Source organism: Malaclemys terrapin, chromosome 4, assembly GCF_027887155.1.
Source record: "Malaclemys terrapin pileata isolate rMalTer1 chromosome 4, rMalTer1.hap1, whole genome shotgun sequence".
Lineage (NCBI taxonomy): Eukaryota > Metazoa > Chordata > Testudines > Emydidae > Malaclemys > Malaclemys terrapin.
The window spans coordinates 38,990,599-39,018,533 of record NC_071508.1 but is presented as its reverse complement, the minus strand read 5'-3'; the positions used below and the strand labels follow the sequence as shown (position 1 = coordinate 39,018,533).

The 27,935-nt window shown below is 41.0% G+C and overlaps 1 protein-coding gene across 1 annotated transcript in view; it reads right to left on the bottom strand.

Moving 5' to 3' along the window:
- Positions 1-25,084, bottom strand: part of LOC128836112 (glutamine amidotransferase-like class 1 domain-containing protein 1) — a 41,879-nt gene extending 16,795 nt beyond the window's left edge. Inside the window, exon 1 of the mRNA XM_054026128.1 lies at positions 25,009-25,084. Coding sequence (XP_053882103.1) covers positions 25,009-25,084 — 76 coding nt within the window. The remainder of the gene's footprint in view (positions 1-25,008) is intronic.
- Between the last annotated feature and the right edge of the window lie 2,851 nt (positions 25,085-27,935).

The following is a 27,935-nucleotide window of genomic DNA, read 5'->3' as shown; positions in this document are numbered from 1 at the left end:
GTCAGGGGGCAGGAGTGGGGAGAGGGATCGGAGCAGTCGGGACAGGGAGCAGAGGGGTTTAGATGGGTTGGGAGTTCTGGGGGGGGCTGTCAGGGGGTGGGGAGTGGTTGGATGGGGCGTGGGAGTCCCAGGGGTCTGTCTGGGGGTGGGGGTGTGGATAAAGGTTGGGGCAGTCAGGGGACAAGAGGCAGGGAGGCTTAGATAGTCCTGGGGGGCAGTTAGGGGCAGGGGTCCCAGGAGGGGGTAGTCAGGGGACAAGGAACGGGGGGAGGGTTGGGAGGTCAGGGGGGGCGGGAAGTGGGAGGGGCAGGGGCGGGGCTAGGGCGGGGCTTCTCCCGTCCTCTTTTTTACTCGCTGAAATATGGTAACCCTATGTTCCTCCCAACCCAAGTGAACCTTGCAGACCTCTGGGAATAGAAAATCTCCTGCTTGGCCTGTGTGATACCAGTCCATCTCAGCATGTGTGTCAGTGAAGTCTGTGGTTAATTATTGGAAATGGATCAGACCTAATTGCATTATGACATCATCTAGGCTGTAACTTTTCACTTTGACTAGTTTCACCTTTTATCTCTAACCTTTTGCCCTCTCCTTGTGACCTTCACTGCTCAACTTCAGGCACAAGTTATATCATTGGGCTTCTCAGCTCCTTTTGTTACCTCTCTCCTCCTACCTCAGCTTCCCTCTGCACTCTACTTCCTCATCGTTCTGTTCATCTCCTTCCCTTTATGTGTCTCACTTGACTTCCACAAGCACCACTTTTCTTTCTTTTGTTGTTTCCCTGGTCACATCCCCTCATCAATCATCCATTTCTAGCCCCCCTGGCAAAAAAAAAAAAAATCGATCATACATTTTTATATAACGAAGAGGTTCCAAAAACAGCAGGAATCAAGCCACGAATTGGAACCTGAATCTGGAACCAAATGCAGTTCTGCTTGAGCTATGTTAACCTCTCCAATTATTGTTTCTCTGTTGCTTTTTCATTAAAGTGGTTTTCCTAATTGCTATGACCTACCTGAGACATGCAAGCTAACAGCCTTGTCAGTGGAGAAACCACAGTGCAGTTATCATCCTGATATATGAAAGATGCATAACTAAGTCTGTGACAGCTGGAAGAACTGTAAATGTGCCCATTTGATAGCAACAATTAGTCCTCTTACCATTAGTCTAGCTTGTTCTGTTATGATTTTGTATTTCATAACCTGACGGCTATGGAAATCATAAGTTTACTGATGTATATTGATGAAGCAGCACTCTGTGTGGACTGCAGCTGGCCAGGTCTCTCATTTTGTCTGCATTTTTAGATGGATGCTGTTGGCTTTTTTTCCTTAATTGAGGCTCAAGAAGGTATTAGTTGCCCATGATACCTATAGAACTTTTACCCATATCACCATGCTCATTTTGAAGATGTCTGGAGGAACTTTTTTGTGTTGTTGCAGTACCATATAATGCTTAACTTGTATCTTGTGCTATTTGATTTTAGTCCTCTACTGTTAGGGATGCAGCACATGAACTTAATAATAATATACTCAGATGCTACAGTACAAGGCTATTTGGAATTTGGTTACATGTAACTTTGGCAAATGTTTTTGGGGAGGTGCTAATATGGCTCTTGGTTAGACTTTTTACTGGTATATTTTCATTGGTGTATTTTCAACTAGACTTGATATTGAAAATAGGAAAAAGAAGCAAGTAATTGGCTTTATTGCACAATTAAATGCTGAATAACACTATCCTAGTTAACTGAAACATTTCTTCAGAAATTGCCTCTGCAGATCCCCGTTATGGGATTTGCGTAATCTGCTTTCACTATATACCTTCCCTAAAGTGAATTCACACGTTGGATTGCTGTTTATTCAAAACCCCATTTGGTTAAACACTTTCAGATGTCCATAAAACATTTTGGTGTTGTATTGAGGTAATCAGTTCGAGATATAGAAAATGGAAGGGGGAAGGAAGAAAATATAAAATATCATTGGCAGATATAGTGAGTGCTTTTTGTTATGCTTGTCTCACTTTGTACATTTGAGCCAAAGGGAAATACCGATTCTGATTAGTGCTTACCAGTCAGACCAAGACCTTGAACTAGGAACATACATGCAGTTGTGCACTGGATATGAAAATAAGTACTGGTTGAACATTGAGTTTATGCATGTTAAATGTAAATTTTCACAACTCTTATATTAGCCTGTTTGCAAACCTAAAATCAAGTAGCAGGTACAGGAGAATTTCAGGTCAGATCTGCTGGGCTGTTTCTGAGCAGAGATGCATGTTTTGAAATTATATACAATGATATTATTTTTATGTATAATAATCTCTTTTTATTTCCAGCTCTGTTGAGGACCATTCTGAAGGAATCAAAATTTCCTATTAATGTAATTGTTTGTTTGATTGGAGTTCTCCTTGGAGTAGTGGGTTACTTCGTAAAAGAGGTACTGTATATTTAGTAACTATAACCGTTATTAATGTGGGCCATAAGGCAACACATGGGTTTTTTGTTTGGTTTGATGGTTTTTTTCACCCCACAGGGTTATAAATCGAGAGGGAGTTTAGTTTAGTGCAGGGGTTCCCGAACGGTGGACCATAGAACACTATCCTATATGGCTATCCTTGTTTCCAGATACTAAAGAACATTCAGAGGCAGCTAAAAATACATACTTAATACTAGTTTTCCATACAAGATATTTCTGTAGTTGGCACAGGGATGCTATGAGATTGTCAATGAGAAGGGAGGTAGACCTTATAATTGTGAATGGGATGGGTTTGCAAGAACGCTCTTTCTATTAAGTAATTCATGCTATCAAAATATTTGAGAACTGTTGGTCTGGAGGTTAAAGTTCCAATCTAGGCTTCGAGATCTGGCTTTTGCCCACAGTTGTCCCAATTTCCTCATTTGTGGGATAAGGATAATAGTTACTTAGTTCATAGGGTCTTCTATAGTATACTGAATATTTATAAATCATTTTGAGATCCTCAGATGGTAGGCACTGTAATTGCAAAGTATAGTTTCTGGACTGCCTGTTATGGAAAAAATCATTTTTGGTAAAACCTCACTTTTCATTACTGCACATAAACAATAGATTATGTGCTTACTGTTACACATTTGGGGGCCTATTCATGAATCGTTTACTGAAGAAATGTCAGTGGAATAAAGTGACAAGAGTGTAATTGTTTCTTATCTCACAACCTGAAAACTGAAGTAAAACAGGAATAAGTCAATATTTTTTTTTTAAATTATAAATAAAACTGTGGGCGATACAATTGGATTACTAGAAATTACTCTTGACGTGTGTGGTAGAATGACGGTTGTTGACTTTACTATTATTAAAAACATGTGTTCCATACTTGTGCTAAAGAGAAATCAGCCTACTAATAAAAAAATTTGAAATCCCTATTTGGAAAGCTGCATATAAAGCACTTGTGTAGTGATTTACATTTTTCCTCATGTCATAAATATAGTAATCCTCCCAACAGCTCTACAAGGTACTGCAGATATGTAACTACAGATAGAGGAACTGAAAAACAGTGAGGCTATGACAAGTTTGAGGCCACACAGTGGGGTGGATAAAAATTATTTTATTTAATAAAAAAAAAAACGTTTTACTTTATATATATATATATATATATATATATATATATATATATATATATAATTGGATTTTTTAAAAATTAAATACTGGTTTATTTTTTAAAGTAAACCTCTTTGAAATTATAACAACATATGTTAAGGCCTAAACTTACAAAAATCAATTAAATCATTTAAATGAAATTAAAATATTAATATTAAGCAGTACATGTCAAACCACTGAATTGGTGGAAGTTATTAACTAAGTGCTTGTAACCTGAGTTTGTTGAAGTGCTGAACCAGTTTTTGAGCCTCTTCTGTAGGTGCAGAGAGAACATTTGGGTTTATTCACCTAGTTCAGTTCAATGACTAGTTCATTTAAAGTTAAGAAACCAACTGAAGAAAAAAGTAGAAGAGCTTGTGAATAAAAACTAGATGTAAAAGGATGAGATCTACTATATCTAAAATCCTGAAGGACATTGGTGACCAGAAATATTCAGTTCATTTAACTACCTACAGATGATACTTTGTTTAATAAATCAGTTAGTTTTAAATTTAAACAGGATTTGATAATATTTTTTCTTGTGTATCCCACACATGTAGGGTAGTTTTAGTTAACTACGAAAAATGTTGTAAAATGCCATTTTTGTGCATTTTTAATCGAATTCAAATTTCCAAATAGAGCTTGACACAAATCACAAGTAAAATAATTAATCATCATCTAGTAAGTAAGAAATGTGAATAAATGTAAGATAAGCTATATAATTGCTTAAATGTGTATAGATATAGTGTGTCCTTCTGTTTAGTAAAAAGAAACACGAAATGTAGTTTAAAGGTTATATTTAGTTGCACATCAACATGTTTTAATGGTTACCAACTAATGAGAATTATCCTTTCTTTAGGAAAATAACTAAAAAGTACAAATGCAGAAGAAGATTAAAATCAATGATTAAATCAAGGTTTCCTGCTTGCTGATTTAAATTGTGATTAAAATGGATGATTTAAATAATTTCACTCTGCCACACAGCAAATTAGTGGTAGAGATGGGTTTTATTACCCAACCATCGCTCTGTCTTAAATTTATCTTTAGTCCACAGTAACACACTAAACTGTTGCTGCATCTCTGCATATGCATCAACAGAACAAAAATCTTGTATGATGAGGAATAAGTAATGCAATGATTTGTTAGTATTTTTAAAATTTTGTTGTGATAGAATGGTGGATTTTTTTAATTAGGTTTTTAGAGTCAATAGGCCATTACCTACTGTGCTTTAACACTTTTAAGTCAAATTTTAGACCTAAAAGATAATGATGCTTCTTTCATGATTATAATTTTAGTGTAATTACTTATGTTGTATAATTTTTCAAGATTTCTAATTATAAACATTCTGTTCTAATAGATTTCTCACTGCAGTTAAACAGAGTGGCCACTCACTAGCTTCCAAGGTATTTTCTCCCTGCCCAGCTTCAGTTTCTGCAGACTCTCTCCTGTGCTTTTCTCATTTTGTTTTCTGCCTTGACTCCAGGCAGAAGATCCTTTTTGAGCCTTGATTCCTGTGGCTCTTTGTTGAGCAATCAGCTAGTTGGTTAGGCAGAAAATGCGACAGGCATCGCTAAACACAAATTTCTTTAGCAGCAGGCTCATATTGTCATCATTCTGAATCCCCTTCTTGCTCTCCCTTGCAAACAGTTGGAGCAGTCTTGGAAGTACTTTCTCACAGGGCAGGCAGAAGAGTTTCTATCAGCAAGACCCATGGTAGCTGTCACAAACCAGGAGGTTCTGTCTCCCCTTCATCTCAGGCTTCCAGTGGTGAGACCACCACCTTTGTCAACATTAGGAATTCAACTTCCCCCTTTACTTCTCAGGATAGGTGGCATATTTTGAAAAATCCTCCACACTGTGCACCAGTGATCCCACTTTTGGCGTTTGTGCTCCTCTAGAGCTGGTAGCACTTTAAAGAGAGCCCCTTACTTGTCTGCAAGTTCGCCTTACTGGACTGAATGCTCCAGCTCCTCCACTCATCACAGAGGCCAACCTGACACTGTGGAATACCACAGCATTTCAACCCCTCTTCCCCTCGAAAGTCCCAGTAAACTCGGGACACACATCAAAGAGTTTCATTTGCTGAGGCTGGGGATGCCACATTTCTCAGTACTGTAGTTTTCCTTCTTTCCACAGGAGTGCCCGGGGATGTTCCTATCAGACTCTTACCATAAAACATGGGCTTTAGGATGCCAAAGGGCTTATTAATCATGTAAGAAATGTTTTATGGAGGTGATTTATCCAGACATCCTCTCCTTAGTGGTCAGGTTATCAATCCAAAGTCCCATTCAGTGTTAAGGCTACTTCACTTCCCTATGCAGGTCTGCTTACCTCCTTTCTTTGTCCTCTCACTTCTCTGTTTCTCCGTCCACACACTCTAATGTAGGTTAAGACTGAGAGGAAAAGCTTTAAAAGGTCCATGGTCTCTGAGAGGAAGGTTAAACCATCTTCTCTTCCTACTCTTATATCCTCTTTCTCCTCAGAGGAGGCATACTTCATCAGACATTTCAGTTCTGATAAAGGATTCGTTAATGAAGCAAATATCTAGAACCACAAGACTTTAGTAATCCCCTACTGAGCTCCCTGGACCCTGCAGGGGACTACTAGAACAAGGATTGACAGAAGGATGGGAGTACTTGTTTGGGCAGATTCAGGAAAAGACATTTCTGTTCCCAAAGTATTTGGCTCAGATCATCACAGAAATAGGGATGGATCCGGATACTCGCATAGATGCTTTGCTAAAACTGAGGGGTGTGTAGCTCAGAGGTGGATGTGGGATGCAAAGATGCCCTTTGTGCTTCCTTGAACTTGGGCCTATGGTGTACTATTCTAGTTCTCCAATGTAACTTAGAACAGCCTTTAGGCTTCTGTAAGGTTTACTGACTGCCAGAGGCTAGGGATCATGCCAAAAGCAGGTGCTGATGGGGGCGCGTTGGGCCACTAAATCAGTTCTCCACCATGAGACGATCTCTCTACACTGGGTAATTCTCTTGTGATTGGCCAATTTTTCACTTATTCGTCACTCGGTGGGATCAACCATTCCATTCTCTTTCACATCCCAGCCATCTATCCCTAGCAATTAAAGAGTTATTACAGTAGGAGGAGGACTCTGACAACCTATTCAGGAATGTGCATTCCCTTGACCAACCTGCAGTAGATAAATTGCCACAGATGACAATCTGAAGGGATGGTGTGCCACCTTGTACAAAGTCAATGATTGTGGACCAAGTGGGTCAATCTTTAATTAGGAGGACCCTAATGTTCACCTGCACATCTACCAATGTGATATATGCCATCATGTGCCAGCAATGCCCCTCTGCCATGTACATTGGCCAAACCGGACAGTCTCTACGCAAAAGAATTAATGGACACAAATCTGACATCAGGAATCAAAATACTCAAAAACCAGTGGGAGAACACTTTAACCTGTCTGGTCATTCAGTGACAGACCTGCGGGTGGCTATATTACAACAGAAAAACTTCAAAAACAGACTCCAAAGAGAGACTGCAGAGCTAGAATTGATATGCAAACTAGACACAATCAACTCCGGTTTGAATAAGGACTGGGAATGGCTGAGCCATTACAAACGTTGACTCTATCTCCCCTTGTAAGTACTCTCACACTTCTTATCACACTGTCTGTACTCGGCTAGCTTGATTATCACTTCAAAAGTTTTTTTTCTCTTAATTAATTGGCCTCTCAGAGTTGGTAAGACAACTCCCACCTGTTTATGCTCTCTGTATGTGTGTATATATATCTCCTCATTATATGTTCCATTCTATATGCATCCGAAGAAGTGGGCTGTAGTCCACGAAAGCTTATGCTCTAATAAATTTGTTAGTCTCTAAGGTGCCACAAGTACTCCTGTTCTTCTTTTTGCGGATACAGACTAACACGGCTGTTACTCTGAAACTAGGAGGACCCTGTGTCCCTCTACCTTTTTTATTTACTGCTTGCCAAACGATCCCAAGAATAAAAATATGCAGAGGACACTTGAAGGAGAAATGAAAGTTACTTGCATGTAGGTGGAGTTGTTTGAGGTAGACTCTGCATATTCCCAGTCTGCCTTCCCCTTTTCTGCTGAGTTTTAATCAATTTTGTACTCTATATTAGCAGTGGCAGGAACTGAGGTAGCAGGTGGCACCATGCCCCCTTTTATAGCCTCCTCCTCAGAATGTGCTTGAATGATGAGGGAAGGAGAAGGAGGGGTGCATGTGTGCTCTAATGGACACTGTATCAGCAGGTTCCACCATCCAAGCTGCACTGGTTAGTGCATCCCAAGAATGTGAATATGCAGAGTCCATCTCAAAGAACTCTAGTAACCGTCATTTATTTCTGTATATAAAACTGCAATGTTTTCTCCCCAGGTATCTTTCATACTAAGTTCCTAGGTTTAGAGGGAAAGGCCTTCTGTGAAAGAGTTGTGCAAGGCCGTCATCTGGCAGTCTACATATATTTGTTACAAGGCACTACTGACTTTTACTGTCCGTTTCATAGATGCTTTGCCTTAGGTGGGTGCTGAGCATTGTCATTTTGTAATTGCCTTTTCCTCCCCACTGGGGAACTTGTGCGCACTGTTACTTGGAGCCCATTGGTCCAAATTGTTAAAAGAGGCAGTGTAGTTTGGTGAGAGGAGAATGACAAATATTTAGAAGTCGGTGATTGATCATATTGTCTTCACAGTTTGAACAGCAAAGAGAAACCAGTTGGTCCAGAATGATGATTACTTAATATCCTTGCAGATTTACAGATAGAAAAAAACCTTTTAATTTCCCCCCCAATTCCATAATATATATTATTTTTTTCCAGAAATCACTTAATAAGTCTACTTTACCTTCTTTTGTATTGTCAGTTTACTATTTTGACAGAATACATTGCAGAGATTGATCCGATCCTGTTTCTTCATATGTTCACACCTGCTATAATATTTACTGCTGCTTTTGAAATGGATTTTTATGTATTTCGGAAATCATTTTGGCAGGTAAGATGTGATTTCAGAAACTTCCTATTAGAGTTCATTATATGGAAAAGATAGGAGGTAATTGTGTCCTTGTTTTTCTTTGTGGCTGTAAAGTGGTTGCTATGGTTTGGTATACATTATAAATTTTAAAAAGAAAAGGAAACGCTTCATTGGGGCAATAAGAATTTAGAAACCTTTTAACCTTTTAAATGTAGTGCCACCTCATCTGTGAGTTGGGAGTGTGCCTATCTCAACCTGGAGTGAAGAAAAGAGAGGTCTTGGGGAGAGAGAACTGGGGTGGGTCACAGCCCTCAATTGCTCTGTCTTTCCAGTGCTGATCTTAAGGTCTATGGGGGAGGGTATTAGAAAAGATCTGCTCAACAGAGAGCTTAGAGGCAACTTCACTGTAAAAGACCCAGTATACTCCTCAGGAGACTTCTGCCAAACCTTGTTTTCTCCTTCACCACCCTGTCAGATGTCCATTCAATCTCTTCAGGGAGGAGATTTGTCCCATGGTTACCCAGGCTGCCACAAATTTTTGTGGAGTGAGTGCTCCTTTCAGCACCTCCAGCTAATTCTACTATCTTTGAGCATGAAGAGTTTCTTCTTTAGCATGCTCCCATCCCTCAACATCCAGAATGGCTCCTCAATCTTGAGAGGGGGCACAGGTGCTCCTTTCTATGCTGCAGTTCCAGTATTCCTTCGACAGCTGCTCTATTAAACCAGTTGTTTAAAAGATGCTGATTTGGCTGGCACTGCCTGCTGCTGATAAATAAAACTAGCTGAACAGGGAGTAAGGCTTCTACCGATGAAAAAACATAAATGGATGAGGATTAGTTGGTTGCTCCTAAATATATAAAAATAATAAACATAACCTAGATGGCTCAGAAAGTGATACCTGTAGTTAAGGTTGCATGCATTTTCCATTATAAGATTGTGTTTCAGTTGCTTATAACTTTGACAAACTTAAACTGTTTGGGATGAAAATTTCCATGCTAGAGGTCTGCATGAGACGGAACGTTTCTGGCAAGTTTCAGCTAAAATTATAAAGCTGTTTCCAAGAACAAGGTTATGGAAAAACACGTTTTGCCCATGTAAAATAATAATTCTTACAACTCTTTCATTGAAAAACTTAGCATCTCTTTGCTGTGGAACAAGATACTTGAAATTTGTAATTGGGGCAGGGTTGCCTTGGTGTCAGAGTTGTGCCTTTTACTTTGTCTGTGAAAATTTGCCCAAATTGGGCACATGCTCAGTGGAGTCTAGTTAGAGTTTGACAGCTAAATTCTCCAAAGAGTCAGTCTGCACTGAGCATGCTCTGTCCCCTTGCAACTCCTATATGCTGACTGGATTGTGCATGCGCTATCTCAAGGTTGGAAAGGATGAGCAGGACTTTCCCTGAAACTGCTCCTCTTGGCTGCTGAATGCTGCTTGGCATTGGGTATGTGGACAGAGAGCAGGCAGACTGTCTTTCCTGTGCTCTCAGTGCTCCTGGTGCTGGCACCTAGTCAGTGAGGAGGAGGAAACAGACAGACTTGAATGCAAAAGGATCAGGAGTGTAGGTGGAGGGGGTGAGATATGCAGAGCAGAGACACACAGGAGCTCAGGGGTGGATTTAGGAGCATGGGGGAAGGGGAATAGGAGCAGGACAGCAAGGGACAGATGATGTGGGGAGATAAGAACAAGTGATAAGGGAAAGAGATGCGGTGAAGGAGTGGAGGAGAGGGGAAGGAGCAAAGGATAAGGGCGATAGGCGCAATGAGTGGGGACAGAGGTAGCAATTAAGCTGGGGGAAAATGGACCATGCCAGAGAGGGGCAGGAACTGAGGTGGTGGGGGATAGGTCAGAAGGGGCCAGGGAAAGGCTTGTGGGGGTCAGGGGTAGAAGAGTCTGTAACCACTAATTACTACGTTCCCCGACAGAATTTAGATTTTAACATATTATTCTTGAGTCTCAACATTCCTTTGCTTTCTAGTAAATAGTTGTGAAACTCTTTGGGTCAAGTGTGTCTCCATCCCCTCTAGTGGCAGGTTACATGGAAAAGTCTTATACTACTACCAGTTACTACAATAACTCAAGTGACAGAGGACTATGCTGTGACTCTAGAGATCAACCCAATCCTGCTGAAGACCGCATTGGGGACATTTTGGTTCCACAGAATGGAATTTTTGTTCTTTTCAGTTTTATGGGTTTTTAAAAAGGAAATTGAATCCAAGATTTTTAAAAGAATATTAAGATTGCAAAGACCAGTATGCAAAGTTAGGAAATGATAGAATTAAGTGTGCTTATACAACCTTAATTGGCCCTCTTGTTTATGCATTAATACAGTCTTTAGTTACATGATCTCACAGTATATTTTCAGCAGGATCCCTACCTCATTTAGTGCACCTGATGGACTGTGCTTTGGGAACTCATTTGGGATGTTAGGTGAATGGAGATCTTGTGTGTAGGATTCCTGCCTCATTTGTTGCAGAGGTTGGAAAGTGTGTGATGAATGAGGAAGGGAACTGCAGGAAGAGAAGAGATTGCCTCATGGTTAAGACAGATGAATGCCACACTGGAGAACTGGACTCTGTCCCTGCCTATGCCCCAGAGCTTCTTTGTGATGCAGTGCAAATCACTTAAACAGAAACTTTCATAGATGTCCATGGTGTGTTCATCATTTTCTGAGTACCCAGCATGAGACACAGGGGTCTGATTTGCTGAAGTGCTGAGAACTCGCCAGTGAGGTCAATGGAAGCTCTGCTCTGAAGATATAAGTGCTATAAAATGCTAAGTACACTGAAAAAAATAAAGCTCTAGGCATCTCATTGGGCACCCAAAATTAGCTGACATTTTTGACAGTTTTGTTTTTAATCTCTGTCTCTGAGTTTCCCCAGGTGTAAAATAGGGATAATATTCACCTTATCTCATGGGTTTTGTGAAGATAGGTTCATTAACATTTGTAAAATGTTAAGATACTATGATGACACCACTGTAGAAAAGCCAATGAGGAAATTAATAATTATATTCACTGTAGGGTTTGGATGGTGTACAGCAAACAATGTATGGCATTACACACTGAATGATGAGGATAAAAAAGAAATATTGACTAGCTACTCATTCAGTGAACAACTGTCCATCCTGTGTATTGTATGAGGTAGAGGCTTACAAAAAATATTGGATGTAATCATATAGATTCAGACATCTGAAGGCCAGAAGGGACCACTATGATCATCTAGTCTGTCCTCCTGTATAATACAGGCCACAGAATTTATCTGAAATAATTCCTGTTTGAACTAGAGCACATCTTTAAAAAAATCCATTCTTGAGTTAAAAATGTCCAGTGATAGAGAATCCACCACACCCTTTGGTAAATTGTTCCAATCATTAATTACCCTCACTGTTAAAAGTTTACACCTTATTTCCAGTCTCAATTTGTCTAGCTTCAACTTCCAGCCTTTGTATCATGTTATGCCTTTGTTTGCTAGTTTATTATAATAATAATAATATATGGAGATATACCTATCTCCTAGAACTGGAAGGGACCCTGAAAGGTCATTGAGTCGAGTCCAGCCCCCTGCCTTCACTAGCAGGACCAAGTACTGATTTTGCCCCAGATCCTTAAGTGGCCCCCTCAAGGATTGAACTCACAATGCTGGGTTTAGCAGACCAATGCTCAAACCACTGAGCTATCCCTCCCCCCATTATCAAATATTTTTTTCCCCCTGAAATCAAGTCATCCCGTGACCTTCTCTTTGCCAAGTTAAATAGATTGAGATCCTTGAGTCTATCATTGTAAGATATGTTTTCCAACCCTTTAATCATTTTTGTGGCTCTTCTCAGAACCCTTTACAATTTATCAACATGCTTCTTGACACACTGTAATCATCGTGGCAGATCCTAGGGGGACTTAGCCTTCTTACAGATAGCACACTACCCACATGGATCTCTAGCTAGGTCCTTAAGGTGGTCATGCTTGATATTCAGTTTATGTCCATTGTTGGCAATCTTAGCATGACATCGAACCTTTTTCACTGCCACTTGATTGCTGGTGGTGTAGCTGCATTTCCTTGGTGTAAACTTTGGTCTTCCATCCTAATAATGTGTCTATGCCAAGAAAGCTGCCGAAACTGAATCAGTGCTGATGGATATGGTTGCTGGGTTCAGCTTTGAATATCCTCATTTCTGATCTTGAACTGCCATTTAATATGAAATAGCTGATGAAGACAACAAGAATCAAAAATGTCAATTTAGTGTACTATGGCCTTCCTTGGTGCTCATGTTTCGCTGCCACACAACAGAGTTGGTATAGCCATGATTCTGTAGATCTGCTGCTTGGGCTCCAGACTTCCCCACAGAAAGGCCTGAAATATGACAACAGCTGCTGCTTTGCAAGTATCCACATCTTTTAAGCATACCCCAGCACTGTCAATGATGCTTCCTAAGTATATGACAATTGCCACCTGCTTTATGTCTCACCTGGAATGGTAAATACTAAGCTGGTTGTAATCTGTACCTGGAGGCTGCTTGATGGTGTTTTTTGAATTGTGGACACTAGAGCTGGTAAATAAAGACTGTATTGTAATATGTATGCACAAGGGAGCTGAATTAGGATTGCATGAGTAACTTTAATTTTGGCTTTTCCTAACTCTTGAGTGCAATCTTAATATTCTTATAACATAAGGTTTTTTAATGTAATTATTATATAGATAAAGATTGACTATGTTCCCCAAAGTGATCAGTATGTATATCAGCACTTCAATATTTGCTTTTTCAGTTCAGATATAAACTCTTCTGTGAAAGCTGCCAGTTAGAAACTGGCTGAAGAAATTGTACAGAAATGTTTAAATTAGAGAAAACAAAATGAAATCTGAACAAAGAAACTGTTATCCAGCCCCTGATGGAAAAAAAAAAAAAACTTTGATTCCTGCAGTTTGGTGGTGTTTGGGAAAAAATTTTAATGCCCTTTTAATTTTCTGTAGCTGAAAGCATGCACAGACCAAATTGGCATTGTACACGACAGAACCCAATATGCCATCTCCTGAGAAGCACATGTATCTTCTAATGGAAGTCTGCAAGTTCTAAAAGAACCTAAAAGTTTGTTTATAGTACTGTACCATTTAGTTGCTTTAGTCATGGACCTGGACCATGTTGTGCTAGATGCTGTACTAACACAGAACAATAATATGGTTCTTGCTCTGAAGAGCTTACAATCTAAACAGACAAGACAGATGAAGGGTGGGGAAAGGGTATAACACACAAGCAGAGTGAACAATGTGATGGCAGCAAACATCATTTTAGTTCTATTATTTTTTTCTTTTGCTGGGTTTAGTTAGAAGGAAGGATAAGCTCAAGGAAGGGAAGAGGGTAAGGGGAACAGGGGAGAAGAGGGTTAGAGGAGTGATGCTGAGGTGAAGAGGTTGTGATGGAGGAGGGCTGGAACAATAGCACAGGGCAAAAAAAAAAAAGTTCAGTCAAAACTGTAGAAAGTTCTTCAAAAAACTAAAGGAGTGCAGTCACTGATTCTGCCCCTACTAGCTGGAGTCTCTGGCTGTCCCCTTTGCACTTTTCTCTCAAACCTACATGGCAGGGTGAAGGGGAAGACACCACCTAGGTTCTAGTGCACAGTTCAGGGTCTGAGGGATGTTGTGGGGAAGGTACCAGACTGGGTATAGGAAGTGCCACTTAAATACATCAGATTGTAGGCTGAATATTGGTAATTTGTTAGAGAGACTAGTTGTTTTGGTAAACTCCTGCCGTAGCACTAGGAAATTGGGGGTTCTTCATATTGACATGCAGATTATTGCTTCAAATCCCAGTGCAGTTGTGCTTGCAAGTGTGGTAAAGAAATTAAAACTTCCAGCTTTACAATATTTTTTTAAAACTACTATAGGTGACTAAAGGATAGTTAAAACAGCCCCCATTAACAATTTACTTGATGGGAAACCTCTTTGAACAGTTAAAAGGATAAGCAGGTGATCGGTGATACCATTTGAAGTGGCCAGAATAACACAAAAAGCAATTCACAATTCAGCCACCCATCCAACCGTAACTCTGTCCTGTAGTGATGCCATGAATTAAAAAAAAAAAATCTATTTTAAAAAAATCAGTTAAATTTAATCCAGCACTACAAGCAGTGATATTATCCACTTGTGATTGTATGGTTATTGCAGGGTGTCTGCACAAATTGGAATTAAGGTTGTTCACATGCCTTAAAAACTGTTTATTTTAATTTCTTAACATGTTTGGGTTTCTATTAATTTAACCTTAACTCTGAATTTCCTAGGGTTTGTAATGCTTATTTATGGGATAATTATATAATCTCAATAATATTTGTACTTTTAAATTACTTATATGCACTCAACCTTAAATCCAATTTAACATAGTTTTTGTCTGGGAATGTAAAATGATAATCTTGTGATACAATAGGATCTATGAATATTTTAAAATCTAATAATACATTTATGAATTGTCTTCACAGATATTGCTACTTTCAGGTCCTGGCTTTTTGCTGAATTTTACTTTAATTGGATGCTTAACTTACAAAATCAATGAGTATAACTGGAACTGGCACGTTAGCATGTTGTTTGGAATCATTCTTAGCACAACAGATCCTATCCTCTCTGTGGCGTCTGTGAAAAACATTGGTATGTCAATTTTTCCAACAGTTTTGAAAGTATGTATATTTTGAGATTTAAATAATCTTGCACATAGTATAGAAATTGAGACATACTGTATTTCATCACTCTTGCTATTTTTTGAGCTTATCAAATTCTTGAAAATAAAAATGCGGAGGAGGACTGGGAAAAATGAAGTGCTAACATTTGTAAACAATCGAAGAAGACTCCCAAAAATAATAAAACAGAAGTTATAAATTAAATGCGGTGGACAGCAGCAAAAAAATTATCAAAACACTCCATCATATATATATATATATATAAATCCAAATATAACTGGTGCTATTAGTTATGAGCTCTGCTTTGGATTCAGACAAGTTAATGTGAGCTAAAACAAAAGCCTCCGCCAGAATGTCATTGAAGCCAAAGTATATTTAGGGCAAGAGCAAACTTAAAAAAAAATACCATTCTTTACTGACCTTTGTCTTTAGAACCCATAGTGAGTGATACAGTGACAATGTAACTAAAACAAATATTTCAATTAATATAACATAGATGGAGACCAAATGTTTTATAAGGGAAGCTTTTGTCCATTTCGTTCTGAGGGAATGAAAGGAGCTAAAGAGTTGTTTGTGATTTTTGCCAAAGCCCTTAAAATGCTTAACCTTGAAGTAAAAGTGACTGTCCCTTATCTCTTTGAACATAGGGAACATGCTAAGATCTGAAACCTTTTTTTTCCCCGCAGCTGTAGCTAAAGCTTTCCCCACAAATTTCTGACAAAAGAGGCCTGGATTTGAATGGGTTCTAGAGATGACATTCTGATCTCAAGACTGGAACCACATGTTCCTTCTGGCCACTGTGTAAGACCGAAGAAGGGCATGAGAAGTGAATCTTGTGGTGGTACAAAAAGCAACATAAATAAGGAAGAGTCTTATACATGTTTTGAAGTTTCTCATACATGATTCTATTATCCTTAAATTTTAATTTGAGATCATCTTAATAGTTTGCATCCAGGAGAGTCAAGTTGTAGCGATGACCAAGCCAGAGCAGCACATAAAGCTAAAAAGAAGGTGTCATGGTCTATTTTGAAAGATATTTATATTATATAGGATCCTTAGATAAAATTATCCCTTCCACAAGGTTGCCATCTTTTTGGTATGGGAAGACATTTCTGAGTCCACCTTAGAAATAAAATTTGGACCTTTTTTTCCTTAAGAGATTTGTATAATGGGGAGGCAGAGCTTACAAATTTTCTTCCAACTTGTAGGCAGTCACTCTGAATTAATATCTTTTAAATATTTAGGAATAGAAAAATATCGATCCTCAAATTTTTCATTTGAAGGGGATTTCTTTTGAGGGTTTCTGGGGATTTAGAGTCTGCATCTTCAACCTTGAGGCTCTTGCTAATTTTAGAAATTAATTTGATTAAATTGGTCTACTACCCACAAAGTCAAACTAATATGGTTGAGGAGCCTAAGATAGAGAAAAAACTCACACTCAGGAGGATTATGATGTTAACCCTTGTAGGGCTTGTGTTCACTAGCAAATTAGGCTGTTAGAATACAGCCTTAAGGAATCCTGTTAACCGGCATGATGATAAATGTGAATTTGAAAGTCAAAATGGACAGGAACAAGATGTGTTTAACATTGTGTCAGCTGTTCAAGGGTAAACCTTGGTTCCAATAGGGATTTTTCTCTTTTTTGCTTCTTTATGCTGTCTAAAAAAAACCTGAGAAAATTGAACAATCCCGCCCCACTTTTTGTTGTTTTTAAATATGAAGAAGTCTTGTCTTCCATGTTTTGCTTGAGGTCTCCTAGAAGGTCTGGAGAACTGGAATTCTGTATTTTAAAATGTTTATTTTAAAAGTGAGCTCTTAACTTTGAATTTCTAAGCTTTTGAATGTGTATGTTTTGCATCTTTGTTTGAAAATAGTGTTTTCTTAAGACAGTCCATCAGTGCTTTGTCTAGAGAAAGAGACCCCATTCATAACTCCTCAGATGCTGGAAATGATTCAAACCCAATAGCTGTTCAAAATCAAGATGACTATTTAGAGCCCAGCACAGAGAATCACTCATCTAAGGGTCAAAATAGGCATGGCTTTGGCCATAATTTTACCGCAATGGTTAAGATTTGCAGTGAGCCAAAAATTTATTGCATGAATGGTTTCCCAGCAGCATTCATCAATTGCCAATTCTCTCTAGTGGCTAGAATTGCTTGTGCTATGCCTTGGTATCCCCTGGGTAGAATTGCAGACAATGTATCTCAAAAAATTCTTTCTGAGTTCATGGAACCACTCACTGGATTCAATGCGAAATAAGGCATAATTCTTGGATCTTATCCAAATGTCCCTTTGAGGTAAGGTAAGACTAAAGAACATGCTGAAAGCCTGCTTAGTTTTCACTGTAGAGGGTGGGGAACTGTCACAGATTCACAGGATCGGTGCTACACCCCCAGCTTTGGAGGAACCCCTTCCATGTGCCAGACCCCAAGTAGTCTCACTCTTCCTTCAGGGTAGGCCACTCAGCCTCACTGCCTTCTTAGACTGAATCTCTGTGGCTCCAGCACTCCTGCTTCATATTGTGAGCTCTGTTCAGCAAGTCATACTGAGGTAGACTCCTGGTAGACACTTATGCACTCTTCAGGGATTAATGCACCTCACCAAGTATCTGCAGTGACACTCTAACAGCATTGTCAAAAGAGTAGGGTTTATTAGTCAGGTGGAACACAGAATAGTAAATCTGTAGGTTGGCATAGAGAAATGAAGGTTAAAGCAGAGTCCAAGTCCAGTCTGGTTAGCTCAAAGCCCAGCTAAGCTGTACTCAACCCCCATGTTCAGGCTCTGCCTTTCTGTCCGACCTTGTTCAACTCCCAGGTGAAAGCCCCTGACTCCTTCCAGCAACCAACTGTTATCTCTTACCAGTCCTTTGTTTTTGAGCTGGGGCATTGGGCTCAGCTTCCCTGCTGAGAGATGGCAAAATCAATCTCTCTCTTGGTCATGGGTTGCTAGGTGTCAATGCCATGGTGATTGGCTCTTCCATTGTATTCTTGGATGTTCCATTGACATGGGGTTGACCTCAGACAGTCCTTTTATAACGAACCAGTCAGGCTCAGACAGCTAGGGCAACATTCATAGCTGTGTCTCTTAGCCTACCCTGAGAGCAAACAGTCCTTTTTCTCTCACTGGGTAACCAGGCAAAATATAAGGGAAACTGGAGCACACATAGGTTTCATAAAAATATTACAGAAAATTCCCACTTCATCACCAGAGCATACACAGAGGACAAGATAATTCAGGATTTACAGGCCCTTGCCCGGGAAAATGAAAGCAACTCTTTTGAGGTTCCACTTAAGGCTGTACAATTTTCCACACGTCCTCTTCATTCACTTTGATTGCACTACCAGTGTTGTGTCTTATCAAAAACATGAGAATTGCCATATGTGATCAGAGCAGAGGTCTATTGAGGCTACATCACTGTATTGTCTTTTATTAGACTTCTCACAGGAATAGAGATCTACATACCGGTAGGATAGGGTAAAAAAATAAAAGTTTTTATTAACAAGCATTTTCCAGTATTAATACTCTGTTCTCAGCAGCATAGCCCACCACATACAGAGAGAGAGAGAGAGAGAGAGAATCTAGTATATAAGTCACTTCCTGAGCCTCTCTTAAATTAACAGTGTACCCAGATATATGTAGCTCATGTACAATACATCCCCCTTATAAATAAAAGAAGTTTGGAGATGCCATTACCAATGTTCCTGCTTCATAACAGCATTAAGACATGCCATAGTCCTTCCATTCTGTGTTTAAATCTTTATTTGGAGCAACACAGCCGTGGTGTCATCTGGTGATTGTATTTGTGTTGATTGTACTCTTCAGTCTGCCTGGTGGGTAGTTCTAAGGGCTTTTTTGTATCACGGTTAGTATTTTCTTCAGAAAAGGACCTAGGGGTTACAGTGGACAAGAAGCTGGATATGAGTCAACAGTGTGCCCTTGTTGCTAAGAAGGCTAATGGCATTTTGGGCTGTATAAGTAGGAGCATTGCCAGCAGATCGAGGAATGTGATCATTCCTCTCTATTCGGCATTGATGAGGCCTCATCTGGAGTATTGTGTCCAGTTTTGGGCCCCACACTACAAGAAGGATATGGAAAAATTGGAAAGAGTCCAGCGGAGGGCAACAAAAATGATTAGGGGGCTGGAGCACATGACCTATGAGGAGAGGCTGAGGGAACTGGGATTATTTAGTCTGCAGAAGAGAAGAATGGGGAGGGATTTGATAGCTGCTTTCAACTACCTGAAAGGGGGTTCCAAAGAGGATGGATCTAGACTGTTCTCAGTGGTAGCAGATGACAGAACAAGGAGTAATGGTCTCAAGTTGCAGTGGGGGAGGTTTAGGTTGGATATTAGGAAAAACTTTTTCACTAGGAGGGTGGTGAAGCACTGGAATGGGTTACCTAGAGAGGTGGTGGAATCTCCTTCCTTAGAGGTTTTTAAGGTCAGGCTTGACAAAGCCCTGGCTGGGGTGATTTAGTTGGGGATTAGGTCCTGCTTTGAGTAAAGGGTTGGACTAGATGACCTCCTGAGGTCCCTTCCAACCCTGATATTCTATGATTCTATGATTCACTTGCTGTTTTAGCATTACAAATCATATTTTTGTCAACGGATGTGGTTGCACCAATATGAACAGGCCTTAGGCGTCTGCAGATTCACCTAACTAATTGTCCATTTTCTGTCTGAATTACATATTACCTGAGTTGATCTGCTAGTTAAATTACCATGCCAGGGTGCCACTGACCCCTTAAAGTTTGCATAATTATGATGGAGTTTTTTGTGAGATTTCAGTGTTCTGGCATTTGTGTCATAGAATGATTTCAGTTGTCATCCATCCAGCTCTGTTTTATTTTATTGTGATCTGCAACTCTAAGCATTAAAAGAGTCTTCTTCACAAGTATTACTGATTTGAGCCATCTGCTTCTTAACATCTGTGCAGGTGAAGCACCTGATTCTATAGGTGTGGTACAGTAATTTAATAAACTGTCATTACAGTCTTGACTGTTCATTTGCCTTGGTAAGTATCTGCTTGATTATTTGTACATATTTTTCAGCTAGTCCATTGGACTATGGGTAATACAGACTTCTATCCATGGGTAGGAAACCCAATCCTTCGCAAATATTTGAAATTCCTCAGATATGTATTGTGGTCCATTATCCAAAATGAGCTTATCAGAAATATGTCTAGCAAGTACCGCCTTGGTGTGATTCACTATAGTGCTGACTAGCATGTTGTTTAGCTGGAAAAACAACAACTAATAGTCAACTATCAGCAGGTAGGGTTTTCTTCTGTTCAAATAGTTGCCAATTGCTGCCGAGCTCTGCTAAGCGTGTTACAAATTGTCACAAGTTCCTTGCAGTTCAGTCTCTGGTACTTTGCACAAATGCAACAATCTCTTACCATTTCTTCTGTTTGTACATTCATACTGGGCCAGTAAAGTCTGTCTCTTGCCTCTCTTTTGCATGGTACTATACTGAGGTATCCTTCATGAATCTTTTTCGGAAACTCCAGACGTGTTTTCATTGAAATTTCTATTTTCTCCCCTTTCAGCGCTAGTCCATTCTGCAGAGACATCTGATTTTTTTTTTTTAATTCCAAAAGTCTCTCAAAGCCAAGGAAACTTGCTGTTTTTGTGAAGGCCATCCTGGTTGTTTCTTTTAAAAGATTCATTGTACCATTGCTTTCTTTTTTTCTCACTTATTTCTGTCTTATTTGTAGACACTGGTAAATGTTGTAGTATTGTGTACATGTTCCTCCAAGTCGTCTTCTTCTTTTGCATCTGTCCTTTTAGTGAAATTGTGTGAGAGAAGATCTGCTAGAGGAATTTCTTTCCTGTGCTAGTATTTCACTTTAAAGTCATACTTTTATAGCTTTAAGTTCATGCACTGAAGTCTTGGTGATGCAAAAGCTAGAGGTTTGTCAAGAATGTTCTCTAGGAGTTTCCATCCCACCATCAACCTCAGCCTAGATCAATCCACACAAGCGGTCCATTTCCTGGACACTACTGTGCTAATAAGCGATGGTCACATCAATACCACCCTATACCGGAAACCTACTGACCGCTACACTTACCTACATGCCTCCAGCTTCCATCCAGGACACACCACACGATCCATTGTCTACAGCCAAGCTCTAAGATATAACCGCATTTGCTCCAATCCCTCGGATAGAGACACGCACCTACAAGATCTCTATCAAGCATTCTTAAAACTACAATACCCACCTGCTGAAGTGAAAAAACAGATTGACAGAGCCAGACGAGTACCCAGAAGTCACCTCCTACAAGACAGGCCCAACAAAGAAAATAACAGAACACCACTAGCTGTCACCTTCAGCCCCCAACTAAAACCTCTCCAGCGCATCATCAGAGATCTACAACCTATCCTGAAAGATGATCCTTTACTCTCACAGATCTTGGGAGACAGACCTGTCCTCACTTACAGACAACCCCCCAACCTAAAGCAAATACTCACCAGCAACCACACATCACTGAACAAAACCACTAACCCAGGAACCTATCCTTGTAACAAACCCCGATGCCAACTCTGTCCACATATCTATTCAAGTGACATCATCATAGGACCTAATCACATCAGCCATACCATCAGGGGCTCGTTCACCTGCACATCTACCAATGTGATATATGCCATCATGTGCCAGCAATGCCCCTCTGCCATGTACATTGGCCAAACCGGACAGTCTCTACGCAAAAGAATTAATGGACACAAATCTGACATCAGGAATCAAAATACTCAAAAACCAGTGGGAGAACACTTTAACCTGTCTGGTCATTCAGTGACAGACCTGCGGGTGGCTATATTACAACAGAAAAACTTCAAAAACAGACTCCAAAGAGAGACTGCAGAGCTAGAATTGATATGCAAACTAGACACAATCAACTCCGGTTTGAATAAGGACTGGGAATGGCTGAGCCATTACAAACGTTGACTCTATCTCCCCTTGTAAGTACTCTCACACTTCTTATCACACTGTCTGTACTCGGCTAGCTTGATTATCACTTCAAAAGTTTTTTTTCTCTTAATTAATTGGCCTCTCAGAGTTGGTAAGACAACTCCCACCTGTTTATGCTCTCTGTATGTGTGTATATATATCTCCTCATTATATGTTCCATTCTATATGCATCCGAAGAAGTGGGCTGTAGTCCACGAAAGCTTATGCTCTAATAAATTCGTTAGTCTCTAAGGTGCCACAAGTACTCCTGTTCTTCTTTTTGCGGATACAGACTAACACGGCTGTTACTCTGAAACTCTAGGAGTTTGTAATCTGTTTCAACTGTTATTGTGCAGCCATATAAGAACAGATGAAATTTTTGATTCCAGGGCGGTGGGGGGGTCCCACAGCTGCTAGCGGGGCCACCCGCAGTTGCCCAGCCGCCGTGTAAATATCCCCATGGATATTTTTAGTAAAAGTCAGGGGCAGGTCACAGACTTCCATGAATTTTTCTTTATTGCCCATGACCTGTCCCTGACTTTTACTAAAAATATCTGTGACAAAATTTTAGCCTTAGACATGACCGCTTGAGGTCCTTTCCAGCCCTGCATATCTATGAATCCAGCCTGAGGAGCCAATACCTTTGATATGGGGAATCACTTTTTTAAAATTAAGTTTAATAAAATCCCAGTTTTAAAACCATCCCTGGTTGCCAACCATTTTTCCTTCAGATAGACTTGTTCTGGGAGAACGAGAAGTTTGTTCACATCTGTTCACTCTTGATGTGGCATCAAAAGATTATGCTATTTTGGTAGTTCTGCTGTGCTTGTTTACTGGAACTTCTCAGCCCACCTTCAGAGAGGTGGTACTGCCGACTGAACTCCCACCAGTGGGAATATGCAGAGACCCTTCAAAGAAGAAATTAAGGTTGTTTTTAAAATTACTACACATGCGTATACTACTTATGGTGTCCATGTGCCTCTGTACAGGAGTTAATAATGTTTTCACTAGCAATGTCCATTAGAGAGTATGCATGCTCCCAGCATGACCTCACTCCACTCCCCCTGCCTACCTGGGCACAGCGACCCCCTCCACCACTCTGTTTCTTGTGAGACAGAACAACATAGTGTTCCTGTGTAGTAATCTTGTTACTTAGTAATTAGACTGATGGTAGTTAATTTGTTTTGTTTATACTTGTTAGTTAGTGTGTTACTGTTTCAATTAGCTTGTTAGTAGGCTTAAAATAAAAAATAACTTATGGCAGTGCACAGGTCTTCAGGCTTCAAGCCATGCTCCTCTTGTAGGGGGATTATTCCTGTGACTGTGACCCAGGACAGATGCCTTTACTGTCAGAGAGAGGAACATAACACTAAGTATGTGATCTGCAGTCCTTCAAGAAGCACACACAAAAGTGGAGGCAGTCTAGACTGAAGCTTTTTCTTATGGAAAGGTCCATTAGAGCTATGTTGGTCTGAGTATTGACTAAGTCAGTTTCCTGGCACTGGGCCCTGTCTGTGTTGCTGGCAGTGCAGAGGTGCTCTTCAGTGTAGCCATTACTGCCGGTGCCCAGCATAGAGAGGAGCTCTTAAAAGGAGCAGTTACTGCTGGTGCAGGAAAAAGTGGGACTGGGACCTGTGATGTTGCACCACATCAGAAAGCAGATACAGAAACCTTCCTCGCCTTCAGCATCGGCTTCAGCAGCACCATCCCTATCTGCACCAGAGTGTTCAGGACACTCTTCTGCAGTATTTTCCTTTTTGGCACCAGATGCTTTGATCAAAGCCCTCTCTGCACCTGTGGTTTCAGCTGCAGAGGAAACTTCAAAGCAGAGGCATCCACAACATCTTCACTATAGGGACACTAGACAACTAAATTTGCATCTCCGAAAGCTCATTTGGTTTCTTCACCAGACTTCAGGGACTCTCCAGAACCTGAGTCACCAATCCGGGAGGGTTCCCCAGTCTCGGTACCAGACAGATCCTCTCCTCAAAAAGAAGCACGGGTATCTGTAATGAAAACCTTGAACCAGCATGTCAATACAATTTTGAGTCCCACGTAAATCTTTCAATCTCCTGTCGTGACTTCTGTGTTAGAGGCTTCTTCATCCAAAGACACTGATTTCTCTGCAGACTCTGACAAAGTCCTCCACCAAAAAGGAAATCACACAGCTGGAGAGAAAAGAAGTCTAGGGCGGCATATGAAAAAGAACCTCCAAATAGAGCTTAGGAGGCTAATTCTCACTATACTCCTTTGTTCACTCTGAATTGGCCAAACGTCCCGTTCCCATATGGACAACAACCATGGCCATATTGGCCCTCATGGCTTCAGTCTCTGCAATTTCAGGGACAAGTTCTCCCACAATATATGGAATCTGTTTGAGTCTCCTGCAGCAAACTCTTATCATTCTGATTGCTCTCCACATCAAGAAGTTCAGGATGCAGAGGAACAACAAATTTAAGTGATGGTGAAATAACAGTCCAGCCAGAAAATCCTTCTGATACTATACTTAGTTTCATCAGGCAAGGAAGTAGAACCCATTTCACAGTCTACACTATTTTCAGTTGATGATTTTAAAACCTTTCAGCAATGGCAAAAACACTAGAAGTTCCTTTGGAAAAAGCATATTAACTTTTTGATATTCTACAGCCAGCATCCCAAAGCAGCACTGCACTACCTATTAATGAAGGAATACTGGATCCAGCAAAAGATCTCTGGGCTACCCAGCCTCCATTTCAGCAACTGGAAAATGTGCTGGTTATAGATATTGGATGCCATCTAAAGGATTTGAGGTATATATTATACTCATCCTGCTCCATTGTTACTGGTTGTTGCTGTACCACGGGGTACCACGTCCCCAACTTTGGAGTTGGCCAAGAAAAGGCGCTCTGCTAACAGGCAAACGCTCCTGGACATGTCAGCGACTGAAGCAGCGGGTCCCTCCGGCACCGTTGGTACCAAGAAACTGAAAGCTCCCAAGCAGCCAAGATCGATCACAGGCACCAAGGGGAAAATGAAACCCCATGCTGCGGTACTGCTGGACACAAATACACAATCAGTACTGAGCATCTCAGTGCCCCCGCTACTAATGCTGCCACCATCTCACTGTCCAGTAACACAGCATTAGCAACAAGCTGTCTTCAGTATACGGTACCATTTCCTATCACACCAACGGTACAGATACCGGGCACATCGCAGCAATTCCTCTGCCACAAAGACCTCTCTGTCTTGTCAGTACTGGAGTCTCCCATCCTCAGCACCGATGGTACCTTGGTACCCGCAGCACCTCTTTCTGCTCCACAATTCTCGAGTGAAGATGGAGATGAGGATGCTGGGCGCTCTCCACAACATTCTTCACCTGTGGCTGCTCCCATCATGCACGCCCCTCTGTACAAAGGCTATCCTACAAACCTTCCGAACCAACTGTGGTACAGGCAACCCTGGATGCCCGCTATGCCCTTCCAACCACAATGGGCATTTTGGAACCCATGGGCTACATACACCCTGTTGTTGTTGTGGGTATCTGTCAGTCTTCCCACAGCTGACACACATCAAGCACCTTTACCAACACCACAGGGACCACCCGGCACCTCTGAACAGGGGGCTGAAGAGGAGGAGGAATTCTCTGACCAAGATGATCCACCTGAAGTCCACTTCTCATCCTCACCAGACAACACAATTACGCCCCCACTTCCCTCCACAAATGATAATTCCAAACAATTTCAAGTCCTCTACAAGAGAGTTGTCACTTCACTGGACATCTCGCTCGGGAAGAGGTCCAGGAATCTCGACACAAGTTAGTAGATATATTACACACATCGACCTCATCTAAAATTGCCCTTCCCATAAATGATGCAATTATGGACCCTGTGAAATTGCTCTGGCAAACCCCTGCAACGATTCCACCTACCTGTAAGATGTCTGATAAAAAGTACTACGTGCAAAGGGCACTGAATTCCTCTTTTCGCATCCGATGCCGAATTCATTGGTGATCGATGCAGTCAATGAACGGGGTAGACAATATAACTACAGAATCACCCCATAAGACAAAGACTGGAAATGGCTCAACCTTTTTGGCCACAAAGCATATTCTGCTGTGACCTTACAATTAAGCATATTCTGCTACAACCTTACGACTACAAAGCCTTACTGGCAAAGTATGACCAAAATAACTACACAAGTCTCTCTGAATTTACTGACTTTATTCCAGACAACAAAAAAGTACAGTACAAATTGATCATCACAGAGGGTCAACTGATAACCAAAACAGCATTACAAGATGCCCTTCATTCATCAGCGAGATCCAAAGCAACCACGATTGTTATGAGAAGAGCCTCCTGGCTCCATCTGTCTCAGTGGTTCCCAAACTTTAACAGCCCGTGAACCCCTTTCACTAAATTGTGAAATCTCGTGAACCTCCTCCTAAAAATGAATATTTCCAGGGATTTAAGTTTAAATTTCCTCAGTGTGATGGATGCATTTGCTTTGCTCTGCATAGCTCTTGGAAGTCCGGAACCAGTGGAGAAAGATAGAGTCTCAGGTCTGGTTCAGCGCTGGGGTTCAGGCTGCCGGCTCCCCCACTGACTGGGGTAGGGCTCGGGCTGCCAGCCCCAATTGCCAGGCATCACTCTTCCTGGGGCTTGGGCTGCCAGCCCGCGTGGAGCGCAGGGGTTTGGGCTGCCGGATCCCCCGCTGATGGGGGCAGGGCTTGGGCTGCCAGCCCCAACTGCCCTGCTCCACTCTCCCTGGGACTTGGGCTGTTTGCCCTGCAACCAGGTCCCACCTGCTGCTTCCAATGCCCGGGGTCCTCTGGCCGCCATTAGTGAAATTTTTCTGGCAAACCCTCTTTAACATTCTGCGAACTCCACTTTGGGAACCACTGATCTATCTGGATTCCCAAAGCCAGTACGGTCGACCAGAGAGGACTTATTGTTTGAGGGATCCAAACTTTTCGCAGACAAAACAGATGAGTTTTTACACACTCTTAAGGACTTGAGGGTGACATTGCGATCTCTGGGCATCCACACACCTAAGATCAAAAGATGACAGGGCTGTTATCAAGCCCGTCAAAGATTCTGACCCCCTCCGTACGCACAACACAATAGATACTACGACCATCAGGGTCAGAAACAGAAAACCTTGAGGAGACAGCAATCTGCTCCCTCGAATATTACCTCTTAGCCATTAACTTCCAGACAACCAATTTGAAGCCCTGGTTGAGGGCCCCATAACCCCTTCTCTTTCAATGCTGGAACCATCTACAATTTGCAAGACATTTGGAGATGGCCTGATTTCCATTTTACCTGATCTGGCATAGTATTACAACAGACAGATGAGTATTAGAAATTATCAAAACTAGTTACTCCATCCCCCTTACTTCCAAACCCCCTACTCACCCCCTGTCAGGGTTCCCTCCCCACTCTGAACTCTGGGGTACAGATGTGGGGACCCGCATGAAAGACCCCCTAAGCTTGTATTCCACCAGCTTAGGTTAAAACTTCCCCAAGGCACAAATTCCTTTCCTTGTCCTTGGATGGTATTGCTGCTACCACCAAGTGATTTAAACAAACATTCAGCGATGGGGCCATTTGGAGCCCTATCCCCCCCTAAAATATCCCGCCAAGCCTCTTCACCCCCTTTCCTGGGGGGGCTTGAGAATAATATACCAACCAATAGGTTAACAAACTGAGCACAGACCAAATCCCTGGTTTTTAGGACACTGAAAATCAATCAAGTCCTTAAAAGAAGAATGTTATTAAAAAAAAAA